General features: G+C 38.2%; 1 protein-coding gene across 2 annotated transcripts in view; it reads right to left on the bottom strand.

The window, feature by feature from the left end:
• Positions 1-11,398, bottom strand: part of dnajc17 (DnaJ (Hsp40) homolog, subfamily C, member 17) — a 32,766-nt gene that overhangs the window by 18,571 nt on the left and 2,797 nt on the right. For both annotated transcript variants that reach the window (XR_013287456.1, XM_077537957.1), the window contains exons 2-10: positions 10,013-10,082; positions 8,807-8,865; positions 8,620-8,707; positions 8,408-8,481; positions 7,498-7,597; positions 6,745-6,794; positions 4,792-4,869; positions 3,336-3,416; positions 2,712-2,813 (exon numbers count right to left, since the gene is read on the bottom strand). Coding sequence is in view for 1 of the 2 variants with exons in the window: in XM_077537957.1 (XP_077394083.1) it covers positions 2,712-2,813; positions 3,336-3,416; positions 4,792-4,869; positions 6,745-6,794; positions 7,498-7,597; positions 8,408-8,481; positions 8,620-8,707; positions 8,807-8,865; positions 10,013-10,082 (702 nt within the window). In the remaining variant the exon portion in view is untranslated. The remainder of the gene's footprint in view (positions 1-2,711; positions 2,814-3,335; positions 3,417-4,791; positions 4,870-6,744; positions 6,795-7,497; positions 7,598-8,407; positions 8,482-8,619; positions 8,708-8,806; positions 8,866-10,012; positions 10,083-11,398) is intronic.

The raw sequence follows: 11,398 nt of genomic DNA, 5'->3' as shown, positions 1-11,398 counted from the left end.
GGAAATGTTGACCACAGTAAAAATCACACCATAGCTCTCCAAAAAATGCAAACATCTCTTTTCTCTACATCGGTACATTTCCTACTAATCAGAACCAGTGCATCCATCCTGTAAACTTGGACTTTTTTTTTTTTTTCTCCATTTGCTTGACCCCCCCAACTGCACATTAAACATGAATGTGTTCTCTTAAGAATTTGGCCAGATATTGTATAAAAGGTTAAGCTCCAGAATTCGCAATGTAATGTTTTTCCCAACAGCATGACTGTCAAGGTCTCATTTTTGTCACAGGCTGCAATGTTGGTATGGCTCCTTTATTTTATGACTGTGAAACCATATAGATATATTTGATCGCTGCATCAAAATATTACATATGCACAAGAGTTTGGACAAGCACCCAAATTCACATAATTGTTTTGATATTAACCAACCATTCCCGAATCAACTCAAATGGGTTAGTAATTGTACTCTTTCTGAAAAAAACGTCAAAAAAAAAAAAAAGGTAAAATGAAGTGCAATCGCATAATGCTTTATCCACAGTATATGTTTTCCAAAGCCTCATATTTTGTGTATACAGTGTTGTGTTGATGCAGCAGTATAGAAAAATGTTCCTTTTTAGTTTAAAATAACATTAACCCTTGACCTTCCATACTAACCTGGAGCACAATAATTTCATTAATGTAAACTGGTAGTAAGCTATTCTTGGCTTTCCTAATAAAATGACAAATGTCCATCACCCGCTATATACACTTGATGACTTAAAAGTGTATTTCCTCCAGACTTTAGTTTGAGTGCTAACTTGGGTGAAAGTATGCCGTTTTCAAGCACTATCAAACTGATGAGCTATCAAAACAAATCCAGAGGGGATGATCTGCTGCATCTGGTTTGTGTCATGACAAGTCGGCAATGCCTCTCCAGTTCTAGTGGGACGAATCAAGTGTGGACATGCACAAACATAAACACAATGGATTCCCTTCAAATATGGTATACTAACATAGAGGATGCAATAAGTACCGAATCAAGATGTAATGTGTAGCATATCTTAGTGCAGAAGCATTACTTTTGACAGCTTGTTCAGTTGTTGTCTGATTTCTGGAAAATCACATCAACGACAGAGGCAGCAGGTGTCATCTCTTTTGCGATCTGTGGAAGACTACAGTGTGCCCCGAAAAACACTGCTTTACCATAATTACGGTTAGAACCCAGTTGACACTGAGGAAGGGTCATCAAGGAAAACATAAGGCCCCCCCAATCTTTTACGCCTCAATTATGGCCTGTGAGTCTGAAACAGTGCACTGAATATGTGTGCATGTGTCTGCTCCCAGTAGAGAACAGTACGTTTGGACTGGAAGCTGTACCTCACAAGAGCCTCTCTTTGTGTGTTTGCAGCTGGCTGATGTGAAGAGGTGATAGCGGGATAAATAACAGGCGAGGGATCTGATTGTTTGATTTCAGATAATGTCCAATGAGATGGGTCCTCTAAGGTTTTGGCCACTGACCTTAAACCAGATGTGGATCAACATTATGTCATGAGGGTCCTTATTAAGAACACTTCCCAGCGAAGACTAATTTGAAAATCCCCCTACAACTGTGTTGTTTTCGGTCTCGGGTGCACAGTTAAATCTATGAAGCAATCAGCCTTGGGTATCAGAAAGGCTAACTAGGTTACAGTAATAACATTTAAAAAGATTAGGGTGACAATTCCCAGTGCACATTCTAAATCTCCCTTGGCAAGGGGGATTGAGAGGGTGAAACTGAGTTTGTTATCTCTGGAGACTTTTTTTTTTTTTTTTTCATTTTTTCCTTTCGGACACATTACAGTTTACATCAATCGCATCACATCATTTGCAACATTGACATCCGAAAGAAGGGCTGACGGGTAGAAGCCGAAGCTTATTCGAGACCCGTCCCCATCGACCCATTACTATAACGCATCAATCATATACATTATTTAGAATAGTCCTCAGCTCCTTTCACGATTCGTGTTTTTAGTTGACTAGAGTTATCTTTAGTTTGAATAAAAATTCGGCAGTCTTTTGTCAAAAATCAACAAGTAGTTAGATTCACGAGCGAGTGCAGGAGCAAGTACAGATGCGTCCTTCCTCAACAGATGCGTCCTTGAATTCAGATGTGATGGGATCATACAAGTTGTTGACTAATTTTTTGCACTCTCTTGGTATATGCAGGTGAATAAAATACCTCTAGAAATGACAAACATGGACTACTGTGTTGTGTTTTAAAAAAAAACAACGTAATTGGTAATACATTTGAAAAAGGTGATCAAGAACTGCAGTCTTAAAATTGCTGAATGAAGCAAAGTAATGCAGAGAGCATTCATACTTTCTTTAGATTTAAATGATCAAAAGAGGGTACCAATTTAACTACTACAGTATGCAAGGGGTGCAGTGCTACCATTTAAGAACAAAATTCCCAGGGCCCGCCGATTAATGAGCAGGGGACCAAGTTGGCCTACAGCCTCTCAACTTTAAAGCAAATAAATTGAAGATCATTTCATCAAACAAATCGCTCAAAGCCAGGCAATAGTAGCAAAATCTGAGAGCTGAGGATACAAATTTAAACAGCAGAAGGTTTACATACCTCTCTTTTGTGGGACAGTGTTTATGAAATGATATTTTTATTGGAATCAGTACCATGAGAAGATATTTCTAATAAAAAGCTGGTGTACGTCATGAAAATGGATAGAATTCCAATACCTGTGTAGACTGAGATGCAGGAGCAACTTCTGGCTGGCCTTCAAGCCATGAAACCTTCAATGGATTTTCACTCAGGCCACGTTCGTACATTACTGCCCGCTCCTACGGATAACAAAAAGAAATCAGAGGTTAAGGTAAAGGTAGAAAAATGCAACCTCATTGTGATTTCCAGATACATAAAATGTTTTCATATAAAATACATATGGACAAAATACATTTACATTTATCATCTAAAATAGACAATGAAAGAGAATCCACTACCTGTGTCACTATCAAAACGAAAGCTGTAACCTAAACATCGGTGGCCAGAGACAAAAGAGATTGTACCAGGCGAGTGGCAGATATGTTCGTCGGGCAAAAAATTTAATAAATAGCTGTGGTCAGGAAGCGAAAAAAAAAAAAAACATGTCAAAAGTGACGTAGCAGATACTTTTCTGTGGGTAAAGCGTCTGTGTTGGTTCACGGGTGTTGTGGTTTTAATTAATCAAACTACATTAAACTTAATAAAATTGTACTTCAAAGAATCAATTCGTGAAGTAATGTGAATGTATACAAATGTAGGTATCAAATAGTATTTTGTTTTTAACAAACAAAATAAGAACTGTTCGAACAAGAGGTACTTACAGCTGCCCTCACAGTCGCAAATTCAACAAGTGCGATTCCTTTCTTCTTACTTGATACCATCACGTTCAAAACATCTCCATACTAGAAGTAAGAAATGAGAGGGGGAAAAGTCAAACAGTGGTAGAGAGGAACATAAAAAAAAGATAATTTCTAAACCCTTAACAAGAAAAATCCTGTGTGGAATAAAACGAGATAGAATATTGCAATAAAAGTTGGGTTTCAATTTGTATTTGAACATACAAAAACAGACATGGTTGATTTCTTCTGTGAAGGCCTTAGCCACTAAGTTAAAGAAAAAAAGATCGGCATTTTATGTGCGCCTTTGTCGGAGAATGCATTTGATTGAGTAAGATAAAACATGTATGCTCTCATCCAGGCAACTGTAAGGAGGAATTAATACAAATAATAATAATAATATGAAAATTTCTGAACTGAACTTGAATGTTAATGCTTATCAAATACACTCCAGAGCTTAAAAAAAAAAAAAAGATTCTCAAAGGGGCCCATTGCATGATAGAAAAATATCTGAACATTACAACCACCACCCACAAACGAAAAGAAACAATGAAGATGTATTATTCTAAACGCCACAAGGACACATACGCAGTCTTCCACATTCCATACTTGTTTTCCCACACAGCGGTGGCTATTTCTCTTACTCAAACTATTAACTGTCACTCATGACAGCTTGCCATGTCAAACAAAAACTTTTTTTTCTTCTACATTTCTTCCAAAAAAGGCAACAACCTCATTTTCCATCGTCTTAACCCTGATTCAGCCGTCCTACCTAGGTTTCCCTTGAAGGAGTGCGTGCTAGGGAGAAATTCAGACGCCTTTTTCCACACAGCTTGACGTCAGTGACACTTGCCCTATCCTCATTTCAAACCGGCATATGTCTGCAAGAGCATGTGAGGGATGGAAGCATAAGGTGGTTGCATGAGTTGCATGAGAAGAGCACATTTCCTCATGCCTCCCTTGGCACTGCTTAATCACCTGGTAAGAGGCGCAAGAACAATGGCGTGCGCGCCTTTAAAAGGGCACTGCAACATTGCCCTCAGCACTTTCACCGCAACAAAACTTAATGGGCCTTGTTTAAAAGGAAAAAAAAAACGATACACAATTCTGAAGTCATGCAGCCCTCATATGTGTGCATATTTGCAAGCAGGATTGATACCTTGGAGCGCTGCATTGGAACACATTAAAATAAGCAGCGATAAACACATTTTGTAAGGCAAGTATTATATGAATATGTTTTTATTTGACTATTTTTTTTAAATATATTTTACTCATAATCATGGTAAAGTGAGTCGGTGTGTTTTACAATATCTTGCCAATAATTTGTAAGGATCACTTTCTATCCTTGCAACCAGTTCACTTCTTTTCATAAGCAACCCTGAGTGTGTTCATATTTTAAATAATCCACTTATCGTTCCAGAAATTTGTTATCCGTCATTACCTTTTGTAGAAGTTGAAGAATGAACTCTTGACAGTAGCCACCATTTGTGTCGTCGTCCTTTTTACACTTCCACTTCAACTGAAAAGAAAATGAAAACAGAGGGATGTTGGTGAGAATGATACATAGAATATCTTATCATGCGATCAAGAGCTTCTGGGAGTAGATCCACAGTATTATGACAGAGCTTGATATCCATTTAAATGAATAATTTTTGAGACACGGGTTCTGTATTTTTAACTCAAGCTTAATTCCCACCATATTACATGATGTTTTAAAGACTACTGGGCAAGCCTTGTTTGGAGAGGACGAGCTTCCACAAAAAGCTTGCAACACAGGCACGATATTCATGAATTCCTGTGCTGCTCAAACCAGATCTTACGCAACCTCTCCAATCAATCACAGTGTTATGGCCCAGCAAATATCACAAAATAAAGCAGTATTATTGATGGCAAGCACAAAGTGTTGATTCCGCTCCAGTTCTCTGCTCGCTGTCAAAGAAGAAGCCGAATTTCTGGGAATGTGAATGTTTATGCAGCCTCGTTTACCCACAATAATGGTAAAAGTGAATGTTAAGTATTTGCTTGATGTGATGTCTTGGGTTTCAGCTCAAAATTCTCTTGGTTCAAAGTGAATAAAATATTAATATACAACTAAAAAAAAATGTTAATATGAATTGCAAAACACACATTAAAACGGAATAAAAGGATTTTGATTTCAAAGTGTAGTCAAGGATAAGACGTGGCTGGAGGAATTTTGCGTCTGACGGTCTGGCCATATATAAAACACAGCCCTTCCAACACAAACTCAATACGCCTGAAACGCAATGCACTAATGCTTCACGTACATGAACGGGGGCCCTGACATTGTCCACCACGGGGCTGCAGTTTGTTGTTCTAACTGAGCACAAAAATGTAAGGGAATTCCCTCCAGCACTGGACAGCTATCAAATTTTGAAACCAGATTTCATGTTTAAAAACATTAGCTAACATCCCCAGTGTCTGTTAATATTTGAGTCCATTACTAGGAGGAAATATAACAAGCCTCTTTTTGGTCATTTAGAATGTCTTCTGACATCAATTGAGATTGGTAGAGCTCATCACATTGTGCCAATGTCCTGCACTTTCAGAAGTAACCAGATGAGGGATTGGAGACAGAATCTCAAATCTCATCAATTACTTTTATCCCAGCTCGGGCCAATCACGATTATTTTGGCAATAACTGAAATCACGATTATTCAAAAGATTAGTTCTGGTACACAACAAGAAAAGATTTAAGCATTTAAAAATATTAATACCAATTTTAAAAAAACAAAAAAACAAAAAAACAAAACAAAAAACACTATAATTATGTAAGTTCCTTTTGGACCAAACTGAATTTATAATAATATTTATTTATTTATATATTTATTTATGTTGGCAAAAACTTGAAGTGAGTGGAAACTTGTGCACTGTGCAGTAGGACGATCTTTTTTTTTGGTATAAAACAAGAAAATGTTTACACATTTAAAACTATTAAGACCAATTTAAAAAAAAGAAAAGAAAAGAAAGAAACTATAATTATGTAAGTTCCTTTTGGACGAAACAGAATTTCTTTATTTCTTTATTCATTTATGTTGGAAAAAGTTTGAAGCTTTGGAGTGCAGCATGTGCACTATGCAGTAGGACGATTATTTATTTATTATTACAAAACAAGCAAATGATTAAACATAAAATATAAAAAAATATTAAGACAAATAAAATTATTTGAAATACTATAATTATGCAACATTTGGATGAAACAATTTATTAAATTAGTTATTTTGAAATGTAAAAATTTTAAAAAGGTGCAAATGTATACATTTAAACAACTCAAAAATTAGTACTAATAATCATTTTTTACAATTATGCTGATTTTGTAATTGTGGAGTATAATAATTCCCAGCTTTGTCCTCCGACTAAAGCCACACATATCTACCTTCAATTTAGGAGTGACGTTGCTTCTGGAACATCTTCCTGGTCCAGAGTCTGAGAGAGAGAGAAAAAAAAAGGAGGCATTAATTGAAAAATAAAGAAACAAATGTTTTGTTCAGGCAGCCATGGGACTAATTCATATGGATAAGATAGCCGTTTTATTTTGGCTGTCACATGGTGAATGCCACAGCCTTATGATCATGAGAGCGTCTCTTGAGAGCGAGAGCGCTGCTCCAGACTTTGGGGGGCCTGAGTGCGTGTAAGTTGAAGATGTGCTGACTCCGCATGAGTAATTGCACGACCACAGAAAGAGGTCTAATCTCGGGCCAACACTCCCGACTTCCCTTACCTTCACACACATCCATACAACTGATTTATTAGAACCCCCCCCCCCTCGTGTTTTCAACATGGGAACACACGAGTTTTCATGCAAAAATATGCTCACGAGGTCAAATTCGAGGTTGGAGTGTGTACACGCATGCATGTGTGTGCTTGATGTTTGGCATTCCTATAAAAACATGCCAAAATGTTGACCTGCCAAGAAAATACACATACACATATATATCTACATAGTTATTTTTTTGTGTGCGTGACTAATATTTGGTTAAATCACTGGCCACCTGGTGAGTGCTGACAGTTCTACTGACAGTTTGATTACAGAGATTCTTTCAAAGGAGAAGGAAAAGAATTTTGTTTAGTGCAAATTCAACTCAAGCAAGCAAGGCAGAACTCCATCGTACTAGCTTGGTTTGTTTACCCCTGTTCTGCTGTTCTTCCCTTTCTCTTTGGATTCGCTCTCTGATGCGCCTCTGTTCTTCCTCAAGCAGTCTGGATCCCTCCTCCCTCAAACGATTAATCTGGTGGAAAAAGACATACAACACAAAGATGTAACAATTTACAGGGATGGAAAAATATGAATCTTGGCATTCCATTTAGCAACAATAAATCAATGTCAATAAGTAATAAAAAAAATAAAAAAAACATCGTAAGAATAACAATATTAATCATGATAAAATGATTACAGAAGATGAAGTTTAAAGAGGGGTAGATAGAATTCTTATATTCATGATTAAAAGTAATACATTTGAATCATGAGTGAGTCGGAGATGCAGATATCTACAAGTTGATCATATTGTTAGCTGCCATGTGTCATGTAAAAAAACGAATCAGTTTTGCAAAGTAATATGTATGTAAAAAGAGCAGTGATTAAAAAATAAATAAATAAATAAAAAGTGACATTTTGGGACTTGATTGAAAATAGGACAGTGCCCCCTACTGGTGAGTTTCTCTCCACACCAAGGCAAGAAGCCATATAAGCATCATACTGTATAATATTATGACTCAACCTGGAAGCATGCACACCATTTTCATTTATCACTGCCTTTCTGAACTAAGTGTGTCGAGTCATGCAACATGACCTAATACACATAATTATGTTATGGCACTGAAAAGATGGAGCATCCGTTTATGGCCCAAAACTTTGGAAGCTTTCAACGCAATAAGAATCGAGAAGTTGATGGAAAACTGAATATAAACAACTTGGGTTGGCTCCACAGTGATTTTTTTTTTCTAAATTAAATTAAATAAACTTAATGCTTGCCGGTGATAGTTGAGTGAAATTTGTATTCTCGGCCTCTATGCTCTTTCTTTAGCCGATCATTCCTCACCTCTTCTTCTGCTCTTCTTTTTTCCAATTCCTCTTGAGCATGAGCTTCTGCTTGTTGCTCTCTTGCCTCAAGATCTGTCAGGAGATGAAGACCCTCTTTGAGCGTGTATGCGGTTCAACACAAATAACATCATACAACGCTTCAGAAAACAATTTATGTGATGCACTACAACACAAACCGGTTGCAATTGGCTTTTTCTACTGGGAACCTACCAAGCTTCATCTTCTTTCTCTTGTCATCAAGTTTGCGGTTTCGTTCCTCTGCCTGTTTTTTGGCAGCGCGAACTTTGTCATATGCGGCCTGGAAAAAAAAACATCATGAATGCCAGCATATAATGCTTTGTGAGTCTGCATATCACAAGCCATACAAGAAGTGTATAGGGAGGCTTAGTGGACCTACCTTAGCAGCAGCATCAGTCAGCACCTCCAAAGCCTGAGACAACTGGTGGAAGAGCTCCGCTACGAGAAAAAACAAAACAACTTTGAAACTGAAAGCCACAAACTGTGTTTCTTAAAGAAAATGAAACAGCTCAATTTGTAACACTGATGCAAAGGTTTTGAGAGGGCTAGCGCCTGATGTCCTCAAGTGCCAAAATAGTCACAATATCTCAAGTGACAAGCCTGCAATACTGCACCAGCCCCATGTCTTCGATTAGCGCGCCGAGAGGGGCCAATGCCGCAATCATCACGACCACGCAATATTCCCCACCGCATCACTTGTCATCTGACACACACACAAAAGCATACAAGAAGACCACAAGTGCTCCCTATCATGCAACGCTACTGCACTATACCAGCCAAACTTAATTATTCTCTTATGGGAGGTCTGGCAGGGCGGCATGGTTACTAGTTGGGATTGGCAAATTCGAACCAACAGGAGGATCTGGGGATCATACTGACAGCAGAGGTCAGGTTACCTACACGCACATATTGTAACAGCCGACAATGAAACCCAATTGGGAACTGGGAGAAACCTGGTATGCCTAAAAGGCAGATCAAGTTGTCACGAGATTGAGGCAGAAGGAATGTGGGATGGACGTCGGTGACCCCAAACCCAAAAAATAAAAGGATGACCTCTTAACTAACCTGACAAATGCATGCAAACTTCCCCAGAGAGGCTGCACATCCCAGACTGGTTGCAGTCTCGTGCGACTGGGGCAAAGTCTGTCCATATGTGGGTTCAAGTGTTGAGGCCCTCCAAACCGCTTCTTTTCCATTTCTGGGAAACCGACCCCCCGCTTTTACATTATCCCTCTCAAGCCCCAACCCCACCAATTTCCTTCTGTTTCCTGCATGACATAATCAAGAATTGTCTGAGCCATTCAAAAGCCACATAAACCTCACTTGAAATCCTGGCCAGCCTTTTTTTGAAGGTGTCTTTTTGCCAGTCTGACAAAAAAAAAAGGTATAAACAGATTTCTTTGTGTGATTCTATTTGTGTGTTTGCAACTGCCTGCCAGCCGATTTAAAAAAAAGCAAAAACGTAATTTGACTAGTTCCATTTGGCTAGAAATTGTAGATCTTAATTGACCTTCACTGATAGTTACATTATATGAGTGACTGGTTGATGGTTCGGGGGGTACACGCTCAAAAAAAGTTCACTTACCTGCTTTTGGGTTGTCGGGGTTCTTGTCTGGATGGCATGTCAACGCTTTCTTCCGATAGGCTTTTTTGATCTAAAAGAAAAGAATAACACTTACAATATGGTACATGTTTAGGAGAACACAATAACACTTTGGCACGGGTTTTGGCAAAAGTAAAAATAACATTCCATTTTTCACAACCCTGTCTGTGTTTAAGTTCAAATTAGGGCTGTATTCTTTGGATGAAATCAACACTGGAGCTGTTTCCAGTCCCTCTGACACAATAATGGAAAGGAACTGCTAAAGATCGGGTTTATGTAAAGATGAGCACTACTCCATCAACAGTTTAACTTCTTAAAAACGCTAAAATAACAAACAGACAGATTACCATTATCAAGAATAACCATGGGAATTTCACCACTGTCGAGCTGGTAGACAAAACTTTTGTGGGGCTCGGATGATTTAACCCAAACAATATAATGTATAATTAGGGTTTTACCTGAGTACAAAATTCAGAGGCAGCCACCTCCACCTAATTTGCTGGGCCACCTCCAGCCTGAGCCACTGATAATGCTCAACACAGTGGTCAAGCTGTGTTGATTGAGTTCGACAGGAACGCATTTTAACTGCAGTTGCAGTGTTGCGCCGTTGTGGAGGTGCAGTGCGGAAAGACCTGAAGCGACAACCGAAGACGAAACAGCTTCTTTTTTTCTTTTTTCTTTTTTAACTTTACTTTACTTTAATGTATTGAAGAAGAAAGAGATCATGGAGCAACCGAGCCATCGCCAAAGTCATAAAAACACAGTATATAGAATAATCATAATAGTGTTTTACAACAATGCTGAAGTATATTTACAATTTAATATGTACTAGTGGATTAATTTTTAATGATTGTAGTTAAAAAAAAAAATGGCAAAAATTAATGGCAACTTTGTATTCATAGTCAGGGTGATATCACCTCTGCCTCAATTTGAGCCAGGAAAAACCCTGAATGATGGGGTTGTTTTGTTTATTTTTTTTAAACTTAGGGTAATTGGCTTGAATGTTAACCATACTTTGATCAATCTTGGAACTTGTTATTGTCAAAATAGCTCTCATTATGGGAAGAGAGTGGGTGATGGAGACATTCTACAGCTTTCTGCACACAAAAAATGTCATTGTTTTTGCACAAGTTATAATTATACTCTTCCACTAGTCTCAGGCAGCTTTGCCTCTGTTCTGCATTATGTTCAGATAGCTCCTTTCAGCAATAATCAGTCTCCTGCCAATTACGTTACAGGTCAAATAAAGCACCTCTCATTAGTCATTTGAAACAAACACCTTGGCCCCCTGGCATGAATTTACTGTTGCTCTTTTCGTGCTGACTTGACTTGGGGGGGCAGGTGGTAAGAGCCACAAATCATGTCTTC

Source organism: Festucalex cinctus, chromosome 12, assembly GCF_051991245.1.
Source record: "Festucalex cinctus isolate MCC-2025b chromosome 12, RoL_Fcin_1.0, whole genome shotgun sequence".
Lineage (NCBI taxonomy): Eukaryota > Metazoa > Chordata > Actinopteri > Syngnathiformes > Syngnathidae > Festucalex > Festucalex cinctus.
Note: the sequence above shows the minus strand (reverse complement) of the source record. Positions and strands in the feature narration are given on the sequence as shown.